Here is a 26371-nt window from a genome sequence, read left to right on the forward strand (position 1 = left end):
ATGCGCGCACGCTCTCTCTCTCTAAAATAAATAAAATCTTACATATCATCTTTGAAGAAATGTTTATTTAAATTCTTTGCCCATTTGAAAAGCTGGGTCAATTTGTCTTTTCACTGTTGAGTTGCAAGAGGTCGTTGTATATTCTGGAGGCAAGTCCCATAGCAGATATAAAATTTGCAAATATTTTCTCCCATTCTGTGGATATTTTTTTCTGTTTTTTTTAATAAAAATAAGTTACTAAATATACTATCTGTAATTTGTTCTTTGTCTTCATCTGTATTATGGGCCTCTTTCAATGTCAAGAGAAAACTATGTCATTCTTTTTCCTACGTTATTTTTTTCCTTCCTTCCTTTCTCTCTCTCGCTTTTTTTTTTTTTTTTTTTTTGGTGGCATTCCATTATGATTTGACCAGTCTTCTGCTGAGCTTTACAGAGTCTTCAGCTTGTGTGTTGGTGAAAGACAAGGCATCAGCAACTGTTGGACTGGAGAGACAGTCATCTACCTACTGTGTTGTCTGCTCCTGGACGATGTGAAAACGCAAGCGGGTAAAGGAAGTGTCTCTAACCTGCTTATACTTCCTCTCAACCAATGCGGTTTCACAACCCCTACAGGCTCACCCCCACCCAGTGTCACCAGCCTGGCGCCTCTGTGAGAAAGTCCCACTGTAAGAGGCCCTGGGGCATTATCATTTCCTTCTTTCACCCTGTCTGGGTTGCCAGCAAATCCCCAGGGCTCTCTGAGCCTGGAGTGTTGGATTAGGTCCCTCCAGCTGCTGGAAAGATGAACTCCTGCATCATCATAATGAGGCTCCTGCTGTCTGGGCCTTTTCTCTTTGGTAGGCAAGGGAAAAGGGGACGGGAAGGGAAGGGAAGAGACTGTGTCGGTGGCCAGGGAGACTGCAGGGCTTTGTGGAACTGGAGTAAATGAGCAGCTGCTGGAGGGTGGGATTGGCCATAGGTGACCGTGAGGCTCAGGAATCTCGGAGGGAGAAGAGGGAAAGGAAAGAAAGTCAGAGTCCAAAGTCGAGTCAAGGTCTGGAGGGAAAGACAGAGAAGGGAGACACAGGTGGCAACAGAGAAGCGGAGTGGGGTCTTAAAAGGAGGCAGATGGCTAATGGGTACCTGGAGCTGTCGCTGGGGTCTGGTCCTGCCCGTGGTAGGACCGTGTACCACCATCTCAGCCCTTTCCCCTTCCTGCGCGTCAGTCCATTCGTCTGAACAAATGGCGGGGCAGCTTCTCTGCCATCCTAGGATGGGGCGGAAAGAAGCCTGATGCCTGGAAGGAAAGCAGAGCCAGAGAAGACAGTTAGGGACTTGCAGAGGATGCATAGGTTGCTTGAGGTGGGGGTGACATGGGGGCATCTGAGAGCTAACAGAAGGAAGAGACTGGTGCATGGTAGGGCGGGCAGTAGGGGAGCGTTAGATGAGAAGCAGTTTCACAGAGACCAGGGGATCCTGAAACCATGAGTCTGTGGGCAGAAGCCTGAGGCGAATTATCTTGGGTCTCAGGCCCAAGGGAGAAGTGGGTGTGTAGGGAGGCGAACCCTGCCATGGGGCAACCCCATCGCCTGGGGGCCCTTCCATCTGCCTCTTTCTCCCAGACCTCCACCTTCTCATCCTTCAGTCTTTGCTGGGGTAAAGCGGGCTCTGGGTAGTAAGGCTTCGCTGTTATCAGATTTCCCCGGAGTCAAGGCCCTGAAAGGGGAAGCCCAAGGGGAAATGTTCAGCTCTGCCTCTCGTGCTGGCCGCCTGCCGGAGGAGCGAGCCGGGTCTCTGTGGGTGGGCCGCCCACTGGGGGCACGTGGGCGGCGGCCAATCAGCGCTCGCGGCTCTGGGGGCACGTGCCGGGACTGGCCAGCCGAAGTGGCTGACCACACCCCCTGGTCTCCCTCAGCCCCCGCCTCAGGCTACAACTTGGAAGTACGGCACGTGCAAAACTTCTCCTTCCCACTCGCCGGGAGGCATTTTGGGTACCGAGTCCTGCAGGTTGGAGACAGGTGAGCTGCCGCCCCAGGCCCTCCCTGCCCTGCAGAGCCAGGACGGGCGACCAGGCAACCAGGCCACCAGCCCCGGGTGGGCCAGATCCGGGGAACCGGCAGGGAGTCTCCTGTCTGGAGACGTCGTGGTGGGATTTCTCGGAAATAGGAGCGAGGCCATCAGATAGTAGGACGAGGACAGTCCATGGTTAAATCTCCACACGAGTGCCTGAAAAAAGGGGAAATGTCACAACCCCTAAAGGGCTTTGCAGCACTTCTAGATTCCCCACTGGTGCTCTGACTAGACAGTGAGAGCCTTGATGGCAAGGATTTTCCCCCTCAGCCCTAGTACATGCCCCAGCCTAGCACATAGTAGATATGCCATAAATGACTTTTTAAAAAGGTTTTATTTATTTATTTATTTATTTGAGAGAGACAGTGAGAGCATGGGCAGGGAGGAGGTGCATAGGGAGAGGGAAAAGCAGACACCCCACTGAGCAGGGAGCCCAACACGGGCTCGATCCCAGGACCCCGGGACCATGACCTGAGCTGAAGGCAGACGCTTAACCAACTGAGCCATCCAGGCACCCCCATAAATGACTTTTGAATTGATAACTGATTGAATGAACTCATAATGTGACATTCTGGCACCTCATTCTCTGGACCTCAGTTTTCCTAGACTATAAATGGAAAAGATCCTTAACTTTCTAGAAGTTTGAGGTATTCAATAGGGAAGAGGTAGGGGCTGAGGAGCCTCCCTGAAAGGGACTGGCTGCATTGCTTTGAGAGATACCTGTGGATCTGAACCCCCCTAATGGGTAGGAGGGGTGGGTAAAGACGGGACAACTCCGTCTCACCGGTGAGATTTCTCATCAGGGTTATCGTGGGAGCTCCAGGTGAGGGGAACAGCACGGGAAACCTCTATCAGTGCCAGCCAGACACTGGCCACTGCCTTCCAGTCAGCCTGAGTGGTGAGTAACTGGTGAGGGGCCTGGGAGGAATGGTGTCCCAGGGAAGTTGAGGCTGGCTGTGCCACACCTGGGTTACCTAAGTTCCTCCAGACCAATCTCCTGGTGCCTACAGGTTCCAACTATACCTCCAAGTACTTGGGGATGACCTTGGTGACAGACTCCACAAGTGGAAATATTTTGGTAAGAATCTTGTGTAGTGTGATATCAGTCGATGCTAAGACAGATTGAAAAGAAGGAAGGAAAAAGTGAAGTAAAGATCCTATAGGAGATTACAGGCATCAGAGAGATTCTGATTCAATCAGGTTTTTTTTTTTTTTAAGATTTTATTTATTTTTTTGAGAGAGAGAGACAATGAGAGACAGAAAGCACAAGAGGGAAGAGGGTCAGAGGGAGAAGCAGACTCCCCGCTGAGCAGGGAGCCCGATATGGGACTCGATCCTGGGACTCCAGGATCATGACCTGAGCCGAAGGCAGTCGCTTAACCAACTGAGCCACCCAGGTGCCCTCAATCAGGGTTTATTAAGAACTGAGTATGAGCCAGCTAGTTTCGAGACCTTACTTATGTCAGTTTTTTCCAAATATGAAATGTGGCCATGGATATACAAAGATTATTTTGGTGGTACAAAAACTTTTAATGTTTTGTAGTTATATTTTTATTTAATGGTTTATTAGGGAAAATATACAACACATCAAATTCATGATTTCTTGGATCGAATTGCTTGGGATAAGGCTAAAGTTTAAATAAAAAGTAAATTTAAGGTAAAATATTAAACAAATAATAGTCTGCATGATATGCCCACGTGGCTGAAATTGTGAAGTGGTGCACAAATGCCTAAAGTTTGGGAAACACTGCTTTCTCTCTTTTAACCTTCAAGACACTCGGGGCAGACAGGGATCAATATACACATTTTACATGTGAAGAAACAAGACCCAAGGGGTTAAGAGACTTAGCCAAGGTCACATGGTTTTAAAGAGGTAAAGCCAGGATTTGAATTAAATTCCCATTTGATTCTAAGCCATTGATCTTTACAGTTTATCCCAGCAGCATCTTCTGACACAGGTATATGAGAGATAGAAGGCTGGCTGAGTGAAATATTTAGCCAGCATTTACTGGGAGCTTGTTTACTTAGCCCCTATTACATGCCAGCCAATGTGCTAGGCTCCAATGGGGTCAGAGGAGTGAGATACAAAGATGACATGAGCCCCGACTTTCCAGAAATTGCAGTCTGGAAGGAAAGATAGTCATAAATGAAAGAAACAACATTGTATATTCTGGGGATAGTGAGTGATCTGGCTTAAACACAGAAGGTGTGATTGGGAATCAAAGGGGATAGACCTGGAAATGTAGGAGAGTGCCCAAATGTAAACAGTATGAATGCCAAACTCAGGAGTGTAGACTCTCTCTTATAGGCAGTGAGCATTCACTTGTACACAGCTTTGGTAGGAGGGAGGGAGAGGTGGCTGTAAGACCTGGAGGCAGAATTACCTTGCCTTGGTCACCAGTTGGATGTAGGGAGTGAGGTCAGGGGATGGTGACCCTGAAGCTTCTTTTTCTTGGCTGATGATGCCCAGAAGACACACAGGAAGAAGCCCCACCCCACCCCCCTTTTTAACCTTTGCTTCTTTCAGGCCTGTGATCCTGGGCTGTCTCGTATGTGTGACCAGAATGTCTACCTAAGTGGCCTGTGTTACCTTTTCCACCAGAATCTGAGGGGTCCTGTGCTGCAAGGGCGCCCTGGTTATCAGGGTAAGGAGCTGGGGACCCAGGGGGTAAAAATTTCTCCCAGGGAGCTGCCCATACAAGGAAACAGTATGGGCAGGCCAACCCGTGGAGACACTTCAACTCCCTTTGTGTCTGGGGTCTGTAGAATGTATAAAGGGCAACGTGGACTTGGTATTTCTGTTTGATGGTTCAATGAGCTTGCAGCCAGATGAATTTCAGAAAATTCTGGACTTCATGAAGGACGTGATGAAGAAGCTCAGCAACTCTTCCTACCAGGTAAATATATTAATTTGTTTTCCTGTTTGTAGGCAGTAGATGCCTACTTGAGCTAGCTTAAGGCATAAAAGAAAAATTTAGTATGAGGTGTCTCCAAAACCTAAAGGCACAGTTGGACTGGACCTCTGGAAGAGACAAGAACTAGGAAGTAGAAAGTGTCTGGGATTCTCTTTAGTTCTCATTTCTGTTTCTTTTTGGCTTTTGCTTTCCTCTTCTCTCTCCACAAACTGACTCCCACAGCTTCTTCGGATCACATGGGCCTGTGGAAAGCTCCTCAGTTCACATGTTGAAGTTTCAGGAGGGTCTTTTTTCCTCTCCACCAACGCCTCCCTCTGCAAATTCCAAATTCTTGGAGGATAGATTCTGAGTGGGCTAACCTCAGCGAAGTGGCCATCTGTGGCCCAACCAGCTGTATCCAGCTTAGCAGGGTCACCAGCAGAACCATCCCCACTGGGAAGGCAGGCCGACCCAGAGGACAGGAGTTCAGCAGACAGCACTACATAAGGGATCAGAGGTTTATTTAATTGTATTTCTGTGTTTGTGTATATATTACCTCATTTTCAAAAGAATGCTTTGAGGCAGGGATGTGGGGTTGGGTTACCCAGGTCCCAGATAAGAAATAGACTGGAAGGGGCACCTGGCTCGCTCAGCTGGAAGAGCGTGCAACTCTTGATCTTGGGGTTATGAGTTGGAGCCCCATGTTGGGTGTAGAGATTACTTAAAGTTAAAAAAAAAGAAACAGATTGGAGCAGACAAGTAGGAAGGGATATGTAATGATGTTTCATTTCTTGCTTCTTTTTCTAGTTTGCTGCTGTTCAGTTTTCCACGGACTGCAAAACAGAATTTAATTTCTTGAAATATGTTAAGGTGAAGAACCCTGATGTTCTGCTGGGCAAAGTAGAACACATGCGCCAGTTGACCAACACCTTTGGTGCCATCAACTATGTCGCGTGAGTCCCCTTTTGTAGGAGACAGCCCACCCGTCAGTTGCACTGGCTTCTTCAGGTTTCAGAGTATAGGAACTCAACAGGTGGGCTCAGCAAGGGGCAGGTTATTGTAGGAATTCAAGTGGAGCAATTTTAGTCCAGTTTCTTTTACTTTTTTTTAATTTTTAAAAAAGATTATTTATTTATTTGAGAGAGAGAGAGAGCATGAGCAGGGGGAGGGGCAAAGGGGGAGGGAGAAGCAGACTCCCCGCTGAGCAGGGAGCCTGATGGGGGACTTGATCCCAGGACCCTGGGATCATGACCTGAGCTGAAGGCAGATGCTTAACCGACTGAGTCACCCAGGCTCCCCTAGTCCAGTTTCTTTTAATTATAAGTAACAGAAATCTTTTAATTATAAATAACTAAATCCTCAAGGGCAATTCTTTGGAGGATTCAGGGATAGCTCATGAGCCTTTGGGACAGGGAGTAATGCCAAACCTCATGAGGAACGAGAGCCAAGACTTGGAAAGTGATTGTGAACATGGAAGCCATGACTGAGTCACATCTGAGTTGGGGATCAGCTCTTGAAGTCAGCGTGTGAACAAAAATCTCTTAATAGTCAAAATTCTCCTTGAAAAATTCCTTGAATTGTTCATAAAATTCAATATACTCGAGTCCCATATTGGAAGCTAGCATATCCTGATTTCCTAAATCTACTTTAGATTAGAAGTTTTTTCCCCCAGAGTTGGACCAGGTGGCTGTGTTTAAATTGAGGCCTAGATAAATGCAGTTAGGTTGTGTTGAAGGGCCATATTGTATATTTTATTTGATTTTTTTTTTGTTAAGGATGATAAACAAGACATTTACTTTTCATACTCATTTGGGGGAAAGGAGAAAAATCAGTTTGTCCTACTCAACAATGGTCTGTCTGAAAGAGTCTCCATTCATTCCATAGAATTGGATAGGTTGCTTGATCTGAGGATTTTGTACTTTTCATTCATAAAGAGAACTTCTTTTGAAGTGAGTGATCAAAGGGTGAGTCTTTGTGAGCAGCTTCACTGGTGCACAGCCAAACACCCTCTGAGTGAAGCTTTTCCCACACGGGCCACATAGATAGGGTGTCTCTCCTGTGTGGATTTTGCCTTTCAGGATACAGTTCCCCCCTGGTGTGAAAACTCTTCCTACACTGTGTTTCAGGCTTGTGTGGACTCTGACGTGAACAATTCAGGTTCCTTTCTGACTGAAGGCTTTTCCACACTGATCATATCTATAGGGCTTTTCACCGCTATGAGCTCTTCTACGAACAGCAAGGTTACATTGATTCCTGAAGCTTCTCTGAGAAACAGCACACTCATAGGGTTTCTTTCCAGTGTGGGGTCTTTCACGAACGGCCAGACTACCTCATCAACTAAAGCTTTTCTCACACTCCTTGCACTGATAGGGCTTCTCTCGTGTGTGTATTTGCTGATGTGTAACAAGATTGCCTTTGGCCCCAAAGCTTTTTCCCCAATGAGGACACTCAAGGGGCTTCGGACTAGTGTGGATTCTCTCATGCAAGTTTAGACTACCTTTTTGCCTGAAGGATTTTCCATATTCCTGATACTCATAGACTCTCTGTCTCACTCCAGGTGAATCTTCCTGTAGTGTCTTAGAATCTGGGGACTTTTGTTCCAGTTTCTCCCTTCTGAAAGAATTCTGGAAATCCCAGCTTGAGGATCCTGTGGCCTCAGAGTGATCATATTTATGGTGGGCTTCTGTCATTACAGTCACTGAAAAAATGCTACATTCTGGGACTTTCTTCCATGATAGTCCAGCAGGGTAGCTGTTGGGAATCCAGTCATGTCCACGCCTGTGGTATGACCTTAATCCCTGCCTCATCATCATAGCATCATAGAAATATATTTTATGAATACTTCTTGACTACCTGTGTGCTAGGCAGTATTACAGGTCAGGAGGGGGCTGATTTTTTTCTGTAAAGGATCAGATGGTACATTTTAGGCTTTTCTGGCCACATACTGTCTCTCTTGCATATTCTTCTTTTTTGTAACTGTTTAAAAACAAAACTATAAAAACTATTTTTAGCCCATGGACCATACAGAAGGAAGCTGTGGGCTGGCTTTGGCCTGTGGGTTGTTTGCCATGTTCTAGGTCCTGGGGATATAGCAGTGAATGAAACAAAAATCTCTACCTTCTTGAGGTTTAACATTATATTAGGGGAGAGAAACACAATAGACAGGACCAGTTTGTAAATTAGACAATATGGTAGAAGATGTAAGTTTTATAAGGAAAAAGAAAGCAGTATTCAGTAGGAAGATGAGGGAAGGTTACATTTGAGCAAAGACTCATTGGAGGTGAGGAAGCAGCCATGCCCATACTGGGGAAGACCATTCCAGGCAGAGGGAATAGCAAAGGCCCTGAAATGAGAACATGCTTGGGACGTTCGAAGAAGAGCTAGGACACCAGTGTGACTGGAGAGAAGTAAGTGAGGGCGAAAGTGGTAGGAGATGAGGTCAGAGAGACAGGGGAGTCCGGAGCACTTAGGGCCTTGGAGGCCGTAGCGAGGACTTTGGCTTTTCCTCAGAGTGAGATGAGAAGTCATTGGAGGTTTTGAGCAGAGGAGTGATCATATGATTTATGTTTTTATGTTTTTATTTTTTTTAAAGATTTTATTTATTTATTTGACAGAGAGAAACATAGTGAGAGAGGGGACCCAAGCAGGGAGAGTGGGAGAGGGAGAAGCAGGCTTCCCGCTGAGCAGGGAGCCCAATGTGGGACTCCATCCCAGGACCCCGGGATCATGACCTGAGCTGAAGGCAAACGCTTAACGACTGAGCCACCCAGGCGCCCCTGATTTATGTTTTTATAAGGATCACTCCGGGGCACCTGGGTGGCTCAGTCAGTTAAGCATCTGCCTTCACTCAGGTCATGATCCCGGGGTCCTGGGATTGAGTCCTGCTTCAGGCTCCCTGCTCCATGGGGAGCCTGCTTCTCCCTCTGCCCCTCCCCCGATCGTGCTCTCTCGCTCTCTCTCTCTCAAATAAATAAATAAAATATTTAAAAAAAAAAAAAGATCCCTCTGGCTGCGGGGCTATTAGGTTGTGGAGGGAACAGGGGTGGGACCAGGGAGGCCAGGAAGGAGGCTATTGAAAAATAGAGATGAGAGGTAATGGCGGTTTAAACAGGGTGGAAATCCATGAACAGGAACCATGAGAGGCCGTGTCTGTGTGGATGGAGGCTGGGGAAATGATTTGCATCCAAGATGGAACAGAGGTCTCGGCCCTGCCCCTTTCAGAGCTCCTCTGTCCTGAGGTTCCCCCCCTGCCTCTCTCCCCCACCTGCCGTTGTGCGCCACACCCTCCCCCCCCCCCCCCGTGTGACTTTCTGCTTCCCCTTCCAAGGCAAGTCATGTCATAAGTCAGGGGTTGTAGACTGGCTGCTCTTGGATTAAGCGACCATCTCTGGTTAGCTGCGGGGTGGGGACGGAAAGATCAGATGGTGCAGAGAGAGCTCCTGTCCCAAAAGAAGCTGTGGGCACCCTGTCTTGCTCCAGAAGGAGGCTGTGGGCAGGTGGGACTTTGGAGAGTTGGCCTATCCAGTATTCAGGACTCCCTTCTTCCTTTTATGTCACGTGCGCTGAGCACCTGCTGTGTCAGGAGCCAGAAACACAGCAGCAAATCAGACATGTTCCTTCCTTGAGGAACTCATGGTTTGGGGAACATGGAAACGGAAACAGGTGACTTCGATTCCCGAGGAGACTTGCTGTAGCAGAGATCTACAGGCAGCCTGCCATCGATGGTGGGGGGTTGCCAGATGAGCTTGCTCTGGAAGCGTGACTTCCCCATTTTCTCCAGCCATGGAGCCCATTTTCCGTACTGAAATCTCACCTGGATCCCCAGCATGTCTAACCGCTAAAAGGGTAGCTGTCATGTGGTTGAACTGGAGAGTAGGAATGGAGAGTAGGAAGCCCACGGTCTCTCCTCAGAAAGCCTCCGCATCACTGTCCATGGGCTCCGGGACAACCTCCTGGCCACCCAGAATTCCTTCAAAGACCACTGGTCTGGAAGCAGAGGTGTGGCAGCCAGGGTGAGGGAGGAGGTTCAGGAGAGAACTTGGAAGACTGGGGATACCTGCCTGGGGGATAGGAGAAGGGCTTCTGCGTAATCAACAGGACAGTGACTTAATGAGCTGGGTGAGTGGGGGGAGACCTCATGATTTGGGGGGTCTTTCACATACACCCCTTCCTGGACACAGGACAGAGGTGTTCCGGCAAGACTTGGGGGCCCGGCCAGATGCCACCAAAGTGCTTATCATCATCACTGATGGGGAAGCCACGGACCACGTCAACATTGACTCAGCCAAAGACATCATCCGCTACATCATTGGGGTACGGGCCTTGGGTCCTGGCTGCTTCCCAAGTCCCATCTTCCCTCTCCTGTTCCTGAGCCTCCCTCCGCTTTCTCCTCGGGGGCCACGGCCTTCTCTGCAAGTCTGGGGATGCCAACTCTCCAGTCTTTACTCCCTCACAGATTGGAAAGCATTTTGCAACCAAGGAAAGTCAGGAAAGGCTCCACGAATTTGCCTCAAAACCCGCGAAGGATTTTGTCAAGATTTTGGACAAGTTTGAGAAGCTTAAAGATCTGTTCACTGAGCTGCAAAAGAAGATCTATGTCATAGAGGGTGAGTGGCAGACCTGGGGAGGGAGAGTTTGGGAAGTTGTTTACAGAAGTTCATCTGGGACAATAAGACTAGAGACATGCTGGGTGATAATAAAGGACACTTACAGAGTATCTGCCACCGTGTGAAGCACTCTCCTGGGAAAGGGCCTCAGGTGGGAATTTGGGGGAGGGCGCTTGATGAGGAGCCTCTGTTTCTCTCTCTGAAATTCCATCTTCCTCGTAAAGCTCAGCTGGGTCGAGGATGGGGCCCAGAACTGACCTTTAGCTTGCTGGTGTCAACCGAGGCCCGTGGAAGGAGTAGAATTCCTCCCCCCACTCAGCTCCCTCATGCTCCCTTGTCCTCAGCTTACTTAAGGTGGACGGGTGGGCAGGGCCCGAGTGCAGGGAGCCCACAGGCCCTCTTGGCCCGGAATAAGAGAAGGTTTGGACGGCAATCGCAGGATAGAGGGTATTTCCCCAGGAATCCCGGTCTGCTGAAAGCTAAGTGATTCCCTCTGGGAAGGCCCCTTTGCTAGCACTCGGGCTTGGTGTTTGGTTCAGTTGAAGGAGCAATGTGGTATATATAATGGGACTGGGTAGACCACTCAGGAATCCACTCTGCCCACGCTGTGTGACCACCACCAGGTCACTTTCTCTCTCTGAGGCTCGCTGTTCTCTGCTAAATGGGGCTAATAATACCAATCTCACAGCCCTGGGAGGTTTGACTGTTGTATTGGTTTCCTAGGGCTGTTGTAACGAAGTACCAAAAACCGAGCAGCTTAAAGCAACGGAAATTTATTGTCTCACAGTTCAGGAGGCCAGAAGTCAGAGATCAAGGGGTGGGCTGGGGCATGTTCTATCTGACAGGTCTAGGAAAGAACGCGTCCTCGCCCCTTCTAACTTCTGGTGTCTGCAGCAGTCCCCGGCATCCCTTGGCTTGTGGCTGCAACACTTCCGTCATCGGGCTGTCTTCTCCCTGCGTCATATCCTGTCTTCATATCCCCTTCTCTCTGTGTCCACATTTCCCTCTGTCATAGGACACTAGAAAATATTGAATCGTATTGGATCGAGGCCCACCCCAGTGACCTCATTTTTAACTCGATTACACTGCAAAGATCCTATTTCCAAACAAGGTCATATTCTCAAGTACTAGGGCTTAGGTCGTGAAAATATCTTTTTTTTAGAGAACACAATTCAAGCCCTAACCCCTGCTTGGCAGCGTGCTTGGTACTTTGTAGGCCCTCTGTACATCGCAGAGCTGGTTATCTCTGGCTTGGATCGTCTATCCTGACCTGCCCTTAGTCATACTTCAGATTGTATCTTAGATGTCATTTCTTCCAATAAATTCTCGCGGAACCCGAGTCTGGGTTGGGGGCTTCTTTCCGGGTGCTGCTGTAACGGCTGTATGTTCCTTATCAGAGCCCCTGAGGCTTACGTTGTGTTAAATTATGTGCTCCATGTCTGTCCCCCACACCACAAGGGGGGGGTTCTGTCACGGCAAGCAATGTGTCTGCTTTTTCACCATTGTATCCCTGGCACCAAAAGTCTAGTTGCTCTAAATATTTATGCAGGAACGAACAAAATCTTCATGGTAATTGCTGTGTTTCTTGAAAGCTTGCCAGGTAACAGGCACTTTTTCTATATCATTTAATTCATTCCTCTCAGAAGCTTTGCAAGGCTGGTGGGATGATTTTCATTTTATTGATTCAGGCTTGCACTAACCAGGTCCCAGGTACACGTGAATAAGGCGCTAGGGGATATTGTCAACATGGAGCTCATATTCAGGCTGGATAAAGAAAGACGGAAAACAAATGAACAGGATAATAGGAGATTATGATAGGTGCTGTAAAGAAAGTGAATAAACTGGATAGAAAGATTTCACTGGGGGAAGCCACTTTAGATAGGCTCTTCAAGGAAAGCCTTTCTAGAGGCTTTATTTTTCGACGGAGGTAGAATTCACTCTGAGATGACATTTGAGCTGAGACATGAAAGATGAGAATCAAACAGCCACATGAGGAATGTGGTCAGGCCTTTTGAAGTCAGAGAAGAGCCAGCGCAGGGGCCGGAGGTGGGGAAGGGCGGGCAAGCTAGAGGAACGGAAGAAAGGTCAGCGCGACAGGGATGTGGTGAGCAAGTGAGACGACGGGGGAGAGATAGGGGCCTTCCTCATAAGCCCCTGGGGTTTTGATCCTAAGAGTGATGGCAAGGGATGAAGGGTTTTTAAGAAAGGGAAACGTGTGGTCTGATAGACATTTTTAAAAAAAGATTACTCCAGCTTGCTCTGTGGAAAAAAAACACGACAAGAGGAAGAACGAAGTCAGGGACCAAATGAGTAAGTGAGCACGGTTGTCAGGCAAGAGAGGAGCATGGCCGGGCCCATGTGGCGGCAAACACACTCTTCAGAGAAGGGGACAGATGCATTTCAAATGTAGAACATCCCAATTTGCTGATGCAGCGGGGAAGCCTGAGTGGGAACAGAACCACAGAGCTACATCCTGGCCGAGTTCACAGCAGACTCAGCCCACATCCCTGCCCAGTCTAACTGTCGGGTGGGCTCTTTCTACCTTGCCCAAAGGCCGGTGCCATGCTTCTTTCTCGGTCCTTTCTTGAGTGTCCACACATTCTCTTTACCTGGTCCCTCAGGCACAAGCAAACAGGACCTGACATCCTTCAACATGGAGCTGTCCTCCAGTGGGATCAGCGCTGACCTCAGCCATGTGAGTGGCAGGCCTGAAGCGGCGGGGGGGGAGGAGCGGGGGGGGGCTTCGGGATGTTGTGGACACGTGACCAAACATGCTTATCTCCTCCCTGGGCAGGGCCATGGCATCGTGGGGGCAGTCGGAGCCAAGGACTGGGCTGGGGGCTTTCTAGACCTGGAGGCAGACCTGCAGGATGATAGATTTGTTGGAAATGAACCACTGACACCAGAAGCTAGAGCAGGATATTTGGGTGAGTACTTTTCTTTTCTGCTGCGTTTTTTTGGTCTGAGGGGCCAGCGTCACTCAGACTGACTTTCAAAACAATAATGAAAGCGGTTAAGCAACCAGCATGAACAAATTCAGAATTTAAATATGGCTACAACATTCTTAATTTTTCCCTTAATAACCCCTCTGCTGTGTAGTAATCATGCTTTTATTTTCTGTATTTTATGATCCTTGGACATCTTGAGGCCTTGCGAATCCCAGAGACACTGCCCCTCCCAGGGCTAGCTAATTCCTACAGTTAGTGAAGAAGGGGACTGTGAGCAGGCCTTCGACATGCCAACCAGCCAACCCTGAGCCCATATCCCCGGCCACCTCCTTTACCTAACTTTCACACACCAAGCCAGTATTCCCCCAGACCTAAATATCTAGTTAGCTAAGGACCACCCTTGTAGACCAGTGCCAACCAGCATTATTCAAACTGTCCCATCCTAAGCTTGCTCAAGCTTGCCTACCCAGCGACCTCTCTAGGTCTTACCCATAAATTAAATCCTGGGTCCATTTTATAGCAGCCTGCCTCATTAGTAGGGGGACCAGCAGTTCCTCCTTGAGGCTTCCTCCTCTAGAATTGTCCATGAACTCCGAGGTTGATTCACCTCAAGAGATCTTCAGATGCCAAGCGCAGAGCAAAGGCACCTGGTCTGTCCACAGTTGCAGTTGCTTCTCTCTGCTTTGTGGTGTCGCTGTTGAGAGCTTGTCCCGCACAGTTCTGTGGCTGCCAGTCTACCCAGGGGATGCCAGTCTCAGGCACAGAGAGGCCTCACTCTTGTGCACAGAGGTTATAGCTCTTCCAGTCAACCTGTGTCAAGGCACAGACTGGCTTCAAGAGCCCTGGGGTGGGGCGCCTGGGTGGCTCAGTCGTTAAGCGTCTGCCTTCGGCTCAGGTCATGATCCCAAGGTCCTGGGATCGAGCCCCGCATCGGGCTCCCTGCTCAGCAGGAAGCCTGCTTCTCCCTCTCCCATTCCCCCTGCTTGTGTTCCCTCTCTCGCTGTGTCTCTCTCTGTCAAATAAATAAATAAAATCTTTATAAAAAAAAAAAAAGAGCCCTGGGGTAAGACTGCTTCCAGGATCTACCTAGAAACCCCATCACCCGGCCTCATGCATGACCCCTGTATAGGGCTGGGCCATGTCTTTATTAAACTCACAGAGCACAAAGACTCCCTTACATAATTACCTTGGCAAAATTGGTGCCATTCATCTTGCATCTACCCTTCTAAGGAAGGCTACCCTCCACGATTTTCTCTATCTCTCTTTTGACATTCTTTACTAAGTATTATGTGCCAGGCGCTGGTGCACGACATGCATTGACAGATTTTATCTTATTTTATCTCATTTTATTCTTACAGTAACCCTGTAAGTAGGCATTTTTATTACCTACTCTTTTTTTTTAAGATTTTATTTTTTTATTTGAGAAAGAGAGAGTGCACGCATTTGAGAGCCAACAAGCGGGGGGAGGGGCAGAGGGAGAGAGAGAATCCCAAGCTGACTCCCTGCTGAGCACGGAGCCTGACGCGGGGCTCGATCCCAGGACCCCAAGATCATGACCTGAGCCGAAATCAAGAGTCGGATGTTCAACCAACTGAGCCACGCAGGCACCCCTATTACTTCTATTTTATAGATGAAGGAACTGAACCCAGGAGAGTTTAAATAACTTGCCCAGGGTCACAGAACAAGTAGGTGGAGCCCAGTAGTGTAGCCCCAAAGTCTGTGCTAGTCAGCACTACACTTACACTATAGTTCCTAACCCTAACCCTTCAAGGAGCTTTGTGTCCCCCAGTATCCTGTGAGCTAGCCAGCAACACTGCTCTTTCAAGAAGAAATAGCCTATAGTTTAATTTCTAGTTAGGCGCCTGTCCCACTAGACACACACACACACACAATGCATGTATATGTGTATATATGGATATGGTTATATATGCATGTATATATTATATGTGTACATACAGATATATGATTGTACATACATCACCTTGTGTCAACTATACTTCAATAAGAAGAAAAGAAAAAAAGAAACATTTCAACTCCTGCTAAAATAAATAAATAAATAAATAAATAAATAAATAAATAAATAAATAAAATCAATCCCGGGTGCCCGTGGTGCTACTCTCCTTCAAATCTTAGTTTAGATGTCACTAGCGTAGTGCTAAGCATTTTCTATATGCGGTCGTCTTTAACCCTCAAAACCACCCTATGAGGCTGGTACTATCCCATTTTTTGGATAAGAAAACTGAGCCTCAGTGCGTGGTATCATTGACCACAATCACACAGCTGGGAAGCATCAGCACTAGGAATAAAACCTCGCCTCTGATTTCAAAGGGCAAGTTCCTAACCCCAGTGCTCCAGGAATGTACACAGATGAATGGGAAAGGGCTTCAGCCTCTCTACCCTTCTTCTCCTGTGCTGTGGCATCTTGGATGGCTCTGTTTTTGTCACTCATTTGCAACTGCTCTAAGCAGAGAAGATGAAATTGGGTCAGTTAGTCGTCTCCTGAATCAGAGTGTTCCTATTGGATGGGTCCTGGCTCAAGCACAGTCCCTGGTCCGGTTTCCTGCTGCATTTCCTCAGACGTCCCCGCAACATGCTCACAGGGGAGAAACCTTGCTCACACGCAAGCTGTGGACTAGGAAGGTGGCCTGAAGGGATAACTAAACAAAATGTGTTCAAGTCTCCTGCTTTATTTTTAATATTCCTACAGATTTTGCATTCTTCTTATGAATATATCTCACTTTATTTTTTTAAAGATTTTATTTGTTTATTTGAGACAGGGAGAGCATGAGTAGGGGGGAGAGAGAGGTGGACTCCCTGCTGAGCAGGGACCCCCCCCCCCAAGAATCGGGGATGGATCCCAGGACCCTGGGATCATGACCTGCGCCGAAGGCAGATGCCCAACCAACTGAGCCACCTGGGCTCCCCGTTATTTGATTATTTTTAAATAGTGTAGCTCCCTTCCCAACCTTCAGGTCAGCTGAGGCTCAGGAAGATGCGCCATGTTTACTGGCAGCCTGTCATCCATGGCTGCTTTTTCCTGGGCCTGTGTGTTGGCCACAGTTTGAGAAATGCAGTTTTGGACCAAGATGGCGGGATTTGTGCCACCCGGATCACATGGCTGCTTTTCTCTGGAGAAGGTCCTCTGACTATTTCAGTGCATCTCTGCTACTAACCCAGTTTCCCAGAGTCTCTGCCCTTTTTGTCCTTGGGTTTTACTTTCTTCCAGACGCCACTGTGCTTCTAATTCCAAGCCCCTGTCCTTCCTCTCTCCCTCTCTCTCTTTCTCTCTCTCTCTCTCTCCCCCCCCCCACGCCCCTCAGGTTACACAGTGACCTGGCTGCCCTCCCAAAGGCTCACTTCCCTGCTGGCCGCTGGAGCCCCCCGACACCAGCATGTGGGGCAGGTGCTGCTGTTCCAGAAGTCAAAGGACAGAGGACACTGGAACCAAATCCAGAAGATAGACGGGAGCCAGGTGAGCACGGCCCCAGAGGCATCTGCAGGTCAGGGACTAGTATGGCACTGGTCATGCTCCCTGCTGTTGGCAAGCACTCACCCACTCACGGTGCGGCGGGCCCTGTGCCAAGCACTGTCACATTCAGTCCCCACAGAGCCCTCGAGCTGAGCTTTGTCATCTCCACCTGCCAGTTTAAGAAACAGAACCTCAGAGCACCCTCCTTGTCCTGACTCATACAGGCTCTGCGGAGGCGGGGGGGTCCAGGACTTGCACCTGCATTTGAGGGATGGAATAAGATGGACATGGTACAGCTGAGGGGGAGGAGGTGTCCAGCTCACGGGGCTTCCTCAGACATCTTCCTCTTCCTGCAGATTGGCTCTTACTTTGGTGGCGAGCTGTGTGGCATTGACATCGACCAAGATGGGGAGACAGAGCTGCTGCTGATCGGAGCCCCCTTGTTCTATGGGGAGCAGAGAGGAGGCCGGGTGTTTATCTACCAGAAAAAACAGGTGGGGACCAGGACATGCGGGGGTAGGAGAAACAGATTCCCAGGCTGACCCAGCTCCCAACTATTCTGAAAGGCTTTCCCTGTCTGATCATGGTGGATCAGACCTTTAGAGCAACTGACAAACGAGAGCTGACACTCTGTGCTCAGGGAGGGTAGGCTGTGTGCAAGGCCCAGGGCCAAACCTTTTATTTACAGGACACCTCCGTTGGTCCTCACACAGTCACCTTCTGGGAAACTCCGAGCTTTCCTTCATAAATGGGAGCACTGCGGCTCAGCAAGGCCGGGTCACCTTCCAAAGCCCCAAGGTCACCCAGATAGCAAGGGGTGGAGCTGGGACCTGAGCCCAGGTCAGTCAGCAGCACTGTTCCCATTCTGTGAGGGACCACACCTGACCCTTCTTCAGCGTCCTCCATGTACATGGTGCCGCCCCCTGCCAACTCGTGCTGAGTGCCTGAAGTGGGGCTTGTCACTTTGCTTCTTCCCAGCTGGGGTTCGAAGTGGTCTCAGAGCTGCAGGGGGACCCTGGCTACCTGCTTGGGCGATTCGGAGCAGCCATCGCGGCCCTGACGGACATTAATGGGGATGAGCTGGCGGACGTGGCGGTGGGGGCCCCTCTGGAGGAGCAGGGGGCTGTGTACGTCTTCAATGGGCAGTACGGGGGGCTGAGCCCCCGGCCGAGCCAGGTGAGAGGCACCCTGCCTGCCCATCCAAACCCATTCCCGGGCACCCAGAAGCCTCCAAGCCCAGACCCCACTTCCCCACCTGACTCTTCCCGCCCTCCGGGCTGTCCTCTCCCTAGCTTAGCAGGAATTTTTCTCTTGGTCTCAGCGGATTGAAGGGACCCAGGTGTTCTCAGGAATTCAATGGTTTGGACGCTCCATCCATGGGGTGAAAGACCTCGGAGGAGACGGCCTGACAGATGTGGCTGTGGGAGCTGAGGGGCAGGTGATCGTGCTCAGGTAAGATGGGACTGTTGATAATCTCAGCTCTCTCATCCTTTGAACAGCTACCCCTGTACTAGGACTCCTCTGATCTCTTCCTGCACAGCCTTCCTGTCTTACTCTGGTTTAAACAGCTACAATTCAGTGACAGACTGGGATTTGAACCCAGGCCTGGCTGACATTAAAACCTCCTAGAGAAGCAACATCCTGTGATGGCTCTAGAACCGGGTCACCTGGGGCGCCTGGGGGGCTCAGTCGTTAAGCGTCTGCCTTCTGCGCAAGTCATGATCCCGGGGTCCTGGGATCGAGCCCCGCATCCGGCTCCCTGCTCAGCGGGGAGTTTGCTTCTCCCTCTGCCTCTTCCGCTCTCTCTCTGTGTCTCTCATGAATAAATAGATAAAAATCTTAAAAAAAAAAATAGAACCTGGTCACCTGGATTCAGGTCAAAGCTCTACCATTTACTTCTTGGGTGGTCTGACCCCAGTCACTTAGCTCCTCATGTCCTCAGTTTCTCATTTTTGTGAAACGGTGACGACAGTTCCTGTCTCTCCCCTGTCTTCCAGTTATTGGAAGCATCGTGTAACATCAGTGAGTAGACTAAAGCACCTGCTGGGTTTTAAATACTGGACCAAGCATTGAGTACAGAATGTATATGTGGGGAAATCTGTAATAAAAAGTTAAGCACACAGGAAGGTGATTACAACTCGTGGTGAGTGCCGTGAGGGAAGTGAACAGCGTTCTGTGAGACGGAACAGTAGGTGAGACCTCCTCTAGATGGGGTGGCTGGGAAAGGCCTCTCGGAGGAGGTGATATTTGAGCTGGGACTTAGAAAAGGAGAAGGAACCAGTCTTGCAGAAATCTGGGGTAAGAGCCTTCCATGTAGAAAGCTCAGGATGTGCGGAGGCCATGAGGGAGGCAAAAGTTGGACTTGGCTGGAACGTCAGCCAAGGGAGAGGGTGGGAGGAAATAAGATGGGAGAGGCGGGCGGCGTGACACGGATAGTAACAAGTTTGGATTTTGTTCTGAAGGCCATGTGGCATCAGTGAAGCATTATAAGCACAGAAGTAGCTCAACATGATTTCTCTTTCTAAAAGCTCGCTCTTCTGGGGGCCCTGGCTGGCTCAGTTGGTTGATCGTCTGACTCTTGATTTCCGTTCGGTTCATGAGCTCAGGGTCATGAGATGGAGCCCTGTGGCAGGCTCCACCCTGGGTGTGGAGCCTGCTTGGGATTCTCTGTCTCTTTCTCCTTGTCCCTCCCCCCCCCTCAAAGCTCACTCTTCCGTATGGAAAATGGGTCAGAGGGCTGCTAGAAGGAACTGGGAAGCCCTAATGAATTACCATTATTATTAGTGTTTCAAGGAGACAGTGCTGTTGAGGTCGGCTTTCGGGGAGGAGAGTCCTCTGGACGCGGGTAGAAGGAGCCCCGAGTCTGACTGGGAGTGCAGTTGAGGCCCAGGGAAAGTGTCGTTCTCCGCTCCGCAGCGCCCGGCCTGTGGTGGATGTCCTCACTCAGATATCCTTCTCCCCGGCGGAGATCCCAGTGCATGAAGTGGAATGCTCCTATTCAACCAGTAACAAGAAGAAAGAAGGAGTTAACATCACGGTGTGTTTCCAGGTCAAGCCTCTCACCCTCCAATTTCAAGGTCAGTGCCATTTCCCCGCTCCCTAGAGCTGCTGCTTATGGCTCCACCCTTCACCTTCTGCCTTTTCTCCCTGCCCAGGGCTCCTGGTTGCCAACCTCACTTACACTCTGCAGCTGGATGGCCATCGGACCAGAAGCCGGGGGCTGTTCCCAGGAGGGAGACATGAACTCAGCGGGAATGCAGCGGTCACTGGAGACCCGACCTGCACCAAGTTCTGGTTCCACTTCCCGGTAAGGGAGCCATCGAGGCTGTGCTAGGAAGTGTGGGGGCGGCGGAGCCGACCGCAGTGGGTGCAAGGCTCAGCTCGGTCACCGACCAGCTGGGTCACAAGGCCCTTGTATCTCTCTACACCACCATCTCCTTGTGTAATAGTGGTAATAATACCGTTAACATATTTTCTCTAGTCCTCAATCTATGGACGTAGGCCTTCTGACATTGTTACCATTAGAAAGTACTTCCCATTTTTTCCCCTAATTTTTCCACACATCATATATTAATGCTGCTACCCAGCTTTTCATAAGTATTTTAATAGGTACAGAATATTCAGTCATGACGGTGCGTCCTTATTTGCCAGGTACACATAATCATTTATTATTAACATCCATCGCAGAAAAAGGTTTTTAAATATCAGTTTGAGCAACTGCTGAGACGCCCAAATTCAGTTTGCTTTTAACAGTCCTGTGTAAAGTAGGGTTGATGGTAAATTATTCTGATCCCTTAAATATTTGATAAGAGACTGGGTATGGGATTGGTGTGTAAGATTTTGAAGTTCAGGGGCACCTGGGTGGCTCAGTCAGTTAAGCGTCCAACTCTTGATTTTGGCTCAGGTCATGATCTCAGAGTCGTGAGATCGAGCCCCATGTCGGGCTCCATGCTCTGCATGGAGTCTGCTTGAGATTATCCCTCTCCCTCTCCCTCTGTCCCTCATCCCCCCGTCCAAAAACAAAAAGATTTTGAAGTTTGTTTTAAATTTTTTGTTATGGGGAAATTTCAAACATAAAAGCAGAAAAAAATAGCTCAGTGAACCCCCAAATACTCATCACCCAGTGTTAACAGTTATGAGCTTATTATCTTAGCTCATTCATACCTGCATTCAGTGCCCCTCTGCTTCCTTGCACCCCATCCATACCCACCACATGATTTGGAAATTTTCAACATAAATTTGCCAGAGAAGAGGTAGTGTGTCATGATGGGAAGAACTTGGACTTGGAATTGGACAGATGTGGGCTCACTTCCTAGCTCTAAGCCTTAGGAAACTTGGATTACCTTTGTTGACCTTATGTTCCCCATCTCTAATGTGGAGATAATAATGCCTGCCTCTTTGGGTTGGTGAAGGAGTTCAGGTGAAGATGATTCGGGTGCCTACAAAGTGCCAGTGTGAGGGACTGGTAATAACATAAAAGGCCAAGACTCATCCCTGTTCTCAAGGAACTAGGATATTCTAGTTATTCTAGAATATTCTTTTCTTGTGCAAACTTCAATAATGGCTGCCTAGAGCGGTTTGACAAAGACTCAAGGACTTTGGTCAGGACTCAATGGGAAAGGTGGGGTGGTTGATCAGCAATGTCTGCCATGGGAGTTGGGGCTGAGAAGCGACCCTGGGCATATTATAAACACCTGATGCTAGAATCTCATCATTGGTGAAGTATGAACCAGGTGAGCATTTAACTGGAAGATTAAACTCACAATAGAGGTGGTATTCTCATCACCCTCAGGTATGCATTCAAGACCTCATCTCTCCCATCAACGTCTCTCTAAATTTCTCTCTCTGGGAGGAAGAAGGGACACCGAGGGACCAACATACGGTAAGAAGAGATGACTTAGAGGAATTGACAGGAAACAGGGGAGAGTAGAATTTCAGTTTAGCAAGACTGTATTATAGAGGAGTCTTTGGTTTTAAGCAATAGAAACCAAATACAGCCCACTTCAGCAGGAAAGGAACGCATGGGAGCTTGTATTTGGCAAAGCAAGACTGGGAAGAAGGAGAACCATAGTGGAGGCTCTGGGGGCTCTTGAGGGGAGGGAATAATGGATGGACTCTTCAGGACATAGTGCCTTCAGTGAATCTACTCCAGGTCCCTGCCAAGCATCAGCTTCAGACCTCACCAGGATCCTAGTAACACTGCTCAAGGAGCAAATTCCAGGCAGGACAGGGCACCCTGATCAGTCTTCTCACCGAAGGGTATTCAGTTGAGAGCAGGTAGTTTCCTCAAAGCCGGATGGGCGGGATGGGCATCATGATGTAAAAGAAGAGGGAAACAGTATCTATCCTCATCTGGACCACACACTCCCCACCCAGGGCCAAAGCCAGATTTCCTCTCCTCAAATCCTTGACACTCAGCTGGTGATTTAGCTTCAAGTCAGCAGGATCTGGTGGAAGGAGCCTGGGCCTGCCAGTCCAGAGATGTGGATTTTGTTTTTCCTGGCATGAACATCTGAGCAGGTTCCATCCCTCCCTTGGACCGTGTCCCCACCTATAAAATAAGTCACGACATCGTGAGGTCTCCCGCCTGAGACGCGACCCCTGAAGTCCCCAGGTAGAGAAGGGGAGGTGGGCGTATATAGAGAGAAGGCATCGTATGAGCCCAGGCAACAAAGATGGCGCAGCTTGTGGGTGTTGGGAGCACAACAGGCCTGAGAGAGAGCGTGCAAGAGCACACCCCTTCCCTTTGAGACGCCTTCCTGAAATCCATGTGATGCTTACCCTTGCATCTCATTGGTCAGAACTTGGTCACATGGCCACACCTAAGTACAAGGCTGAAAAGCGCAGCCTCCTGTCCAGGTGGCCCTATGACCACGTGGAAAGGGGAGGCTCTGTTTTAAAGGCAGATGAAGAGGAAGGGTATATGGAGATAACCAGTAGTGTCTGCCATCGGCACTAATTTTTTTTTTTTTTTAAAGCCGAGCTGTGTGGAGTAGGAACTCGGTAAAAAAGAGACGCGAGCTCACAGTTTCTTAAGAAAGGCTTCCTGGGGGAAGTGTCCCTGGTTCTGGGTCTTGCAGAATGAGTCGACTTTGGGTAGGTGGGTTGAGGAGAGGTAAAGGGAAAAGCATAAGGAAAGGTGTGGTGCTACATTCAAGGGAGATGAGGAGATGGGCTTAGCTTCTTTCTGGTAGAAGGACAACTGAGCAAGACAGAGGCCCCGGATGCCCATTTGGGGGCTGGCTGTGCTCTAGTGAGTGGCGGGAATCTGTGTTGAGGAGGGGTGGGAACAGTCAGCAGAGGCCCCCAGGACCCCTGCCCCTTAAGGAAGAGTGTGAAGGTTGTTTGGCAGGTGGCCTGGAAGTGGAGGAGGCTGGAGTCTTTCTAGAACATTCAGCTAATAACTCACAGAACACGTCTATGAAGCCATTACCCTCAGGATAAAGTCCCAATTCCCAAACGTGGCTTCAAGGCCCAGGGGAACCTGGACCCTGCTGCGGTCTCCTGCCCCCACCACGCAGCACTGCGGCGGGTCTGAGCGTCTTCCTGCTGCACGCACAGGCGTAAGCTCTCTAGCCTCGGGCCTTCGTGTAGCCTGCCCTTTCTTCCTTCCTCTCCCTCTTTACCAGGCTCTCTCCTGCTCATCCTTTAGACTTCAGTGGGGGATAGGATTTCCTTCTGCAGGCTCTGAATATACCCTGTACTTGTCCCTTCAAACTCTTGAAGATGCTGGTCGTTTCTCCCCCCTTCCCCTGCCCAGATCAGGGGGCGACGGGGGAGGAGGGAATGGGCAGTGTGTCTCTTTTGTTCTCTGGTGTGTATATCCAGTGCCCAGCACAGGGCCCAGCCTGGAGCAGAAGCCCCAGAAATGTTGGGAAAACTGGCCTTGATCTGAGGAGAGATGGAGAGCTGCTCTGGGGGGAGCTGGGGTTTGCCAAGGAGAACCACAGTAAGAGCTAGTCACTGGCGGGTGAGCCCAGGGAAGAAGGAGATGGGCTAGGAGGAGCTTTGGAGCTGCTTTGTCAAGGCCAGGTTCTCTTGCCCAATGGACACCCTGAGCCTCGGCCTCCCTTGAGGAGCTGCCATTTGAGGTCTGCACAGGTGAGCTTGGGGCTGAGTCAGGAGCGTGAGGTGCCGCCTGGGGCGGGCCTTGGCTCCTGAGAGGGGCCGACCAAGCCAGCCCATCTGGGCCCCAAGCTCTGAGCCCCTCCAGCCCTCCTTCGAGAGTTCTGCTGCCTCAACTCACCTGTCTTGTCTCCCGGCCCTCCCACCACTCTGCTCAGCAGGGCAAGGACATACAGCCCATCCTGAGACCCTCACCACACGCAGAGGCCAAGGAGGTAAGAGGGAAAGAGAGGCAGCTGGAGAGGCCAGGCTCCCTCCCTCCCGGGGCTGGGGCCTGAGTCTCCTAGTCTTTCTTCTTGGCCTTTCAGATCCCTTTTGAGAAGAACTGTGGGGAGGACAAGAAGTGCGAGGCCGACCTGGGGCTGTCCTTCTCGTCTGCAGGGTGAGGCCTCCAGCCCCCTGGGCCCTCCGGTGCCCCCTGGTGTTTTCCTGAGGCAGCTCCTGGGTGTGGGAAAGAACAGGGCGCTTCGAGTCCGGAGACCCGCGTCTGTACTCACTAGACCTGCCTCGTGGGCCTTCGCTCACCTCTCGGGGAAATTCCAGTCCCTTGGGCACGCCTGTCAGGATCAGCTGAGGTCGCATCACTCAAAGCCCGTGCGCAGGAGCTGATTGGGGTGTATTCATTTTTTTCTAGCCTAGCAGATCCCTCAGTTCTGACAGCCCCCGCCTCTGATCCTGCTTCCTTCACCTGGGCCCCTGTGACGTTTCCCTGGTCTCGCCCCGCAGATCCAGCGTCCTGCGTCTGACCCCCTCCGCCAGCTTCTCTGTGGAGCTGATACTGAATAACTTGGAAGAGGACGCCTACTGGGTCCACCTCCACCTGAGCTTCCCCCGGGGACTCTCCTTCCGCAAAGTGGAGATGCGCCAGGTGAGCGCCAAGGCAGGGCCTGCCCAAGTCCTCCCTTGTCCCCACAGCTTCTGCTCCCCTCGCAGGGCCTCAGGCAGACTGGACACCCTGAAGATGCGGGCAGCAGCAGGCGCGCAGAAGCCTTGCGCCCACATCCGGGTTCTCAGCCTGATGGCCACCCTCACCCTCCGTGGGCCTCAGATCCCCCACCAGAGAGGCTGGGGACACCCCCAGGGCTAGCGAGAGGGTCACATGGAATGGAGAATGTGACAGAGGCTCATGGATCTGGTGACCAAGAAGGTATACGCAGATTTAGTGAGCTCCGGCTCCCCCCCTCCTAAAGGGGACCAACGTGTTTTTGCAGGGTGGTCTGGGTTGTTTTTATTTTATTTTATTTTTTTATTTTATTTATTTTGTTTATTTATTTGACAGAGAGAGACAGCGAGAGAGGGAACACAAGCAGGGGGAGTGGGAGAGGGAGAAGCAGGCCTCCCACTGAGCAGGGAGCCCGATGTGGGGCTCCATCCCAGGACCCTGGGATCATGACCTGAGCCGAAGGCAGACGCTCAACAACTGAGCCACCCAGGCGCCACCAAGCCTGGGTTGTTTTATTTTTTTTTATTTTTTTTTAATTTTATTTATTTATTCATGAGAGACAGAGGGAGAGAGAGAGAGAGAAGCAGAGAAGCAGAGGGAGAAGCAGGCCCCCAAGGAGCAGGGAGCCCGATGCGGGACTCGATCCCAGGACCCCGGGATCATGACCTGAGCCGAAGGCAGACGCTTAACCATCTGAGCCAGCCAGGCGCCCCAAGCCTGGGTTGTTTTAAATACAACTTTTACTTTGTTAATTCTCAGCACAGAAGTAATACATGATCACCACAGAAAGCTGGAAATCACAGAGAAGTTTAGAGAAGACTATCACCCCATACTCCTACTACTCAGCACTTACTACTTTTAATATTTTGGTGTTTATCCTGCTATGTATCTACACACATACATATAAATTACGTTGCATATTCATTCATCCTGTACTTGTTTTTACTGATTGGCAATTTGTTCTCCATTTGGTTATTTTTCCTCCTTGTTTTTAAAACAAATGGTTATTGTGGTAAAATATATGTAATAGCAAATGTACCATTTTAGCCCTTTTCAAGCATACAGTTCAGTGGCACTGAGAACATTCACGATGTTGTGCCACCGGCATCTGTTTGCAGAATTTTTCCATCATCTCAAACAGAAGCTCTCAATCCATTAAAAGCTATAATTCCCCATTCCCCACCCTTTCGCCCCTGGTCATCTCTCATCTACTTTCCGTCTCTATGAATTTGCCTATTCTAGATTTTTCACAGACGTGGAATCGTAGGATATTGTCCTCTCGTGTCTGTCTTCTTCGCTTAGCATGGCATTTGTGAGGTGCATCCATGTGACAGCAT

The 26371-nt window shown here is 49.8% G+C and overlaps 1 protein-coding gene and 1 pseudogene across 5 annotated transcripts in view; one reads left to right on the forward strand and one right to left on the reverse strand.

Moving 5' to 3' along the window:
- The first annotated feature begins 649 nt into the window (after positions 1–649).
- Positions 650–26371, forward strand: part of ITGAL (integrin subunit alpha L) — a 38007-nt gene continuing 12285 nt past the window's right edge. For 2 of the 5 annotated variants that reach the window (XR_003610446.2, XM_028110275.2), the window contains exons 1-21: positions 655–836; positions 1895–1997; positions 2853–2947; positions 3060–3127; positions 4577–4694; positions 4816–4946; positions 5751–5896; positions 10124–10256; positions 10399–10549; positions 13171–13244; positions 13344–13476; positions 16818–16969; positions 17323–17460; positions 17945–18142; positions 18288–18418; positions 19883–20043; positions 20122–20273; positions 21759–21848; positions 24250–24306; positions 24400–24473; positions 24818–24959. Coding sequence is in view for 4 of the 5 variants with exons in the window: in XM_028110275.2 (XP_027966076.1) it covers positions 782–836; positions 1895–1997; positions 2853–2947; positions 3060–3127; positions 4577–4694; positions 4816–4946; positions 5751–5896; positions 10124–10256; positions 10399–10549; positions 13171–13244; positions 13344–13476; positions 16818–16969; positions 17323–17460; positions 17945–18142; positions 18288–18418; positions 19883–20043; positions 20122–20273; positions 21759–21848; positions 24250–24306; positions 24400–24473; positions 24818–24959 (2502 nt within the window). In the remaining variant the exon portion in view is untranslated. Of the gene's footprint in view, positions 837–1894; positions 1998–2852; positions 2948–3059; positions 3128–4576; positions 4695–4815; positions 4947–5750; positions 5897–10123; positions 10257–10398; positions 10550–13170; positions 13245–13343; positions 13477–16817; positions 16970–17322; positions 17461–17944; positions 18143–18287; positions 18419–19882; positions 20044–20121; positions 20274–21758; positions 21849–24249; positions 24307–24399; positions 24474–24817; positions 24960–26371 lie in introns of all 5 variants that reach the window. The other 3 variants (XM_028110277.2, XM_028110278.2, XM_028110276.2) reach the window with 3 other exon arrangements.
- LOC114214544 (uncharacterized) lies at positions 6901–7713 on the reverse strand (annotated as a pseudogene).

The sequence above is a fragment of the Eumetopias jubatus genome, unplaced genomic scaffold (assembly GCF_037043125.1).
Source record: "Eumetopias jubatus isolate StellerSeaLion01/CBP00866 unplaced genomic scaffold, mEumJub1_p1.0 scaffold_12, whole genome shotgun sequence".
NCBI classification, from domain to species: Eukaryota; Metazoa; Chordata; class Mammalia; order Carnivora; family Otariidae; genus Eumetopias; species Eumetopias jubatus.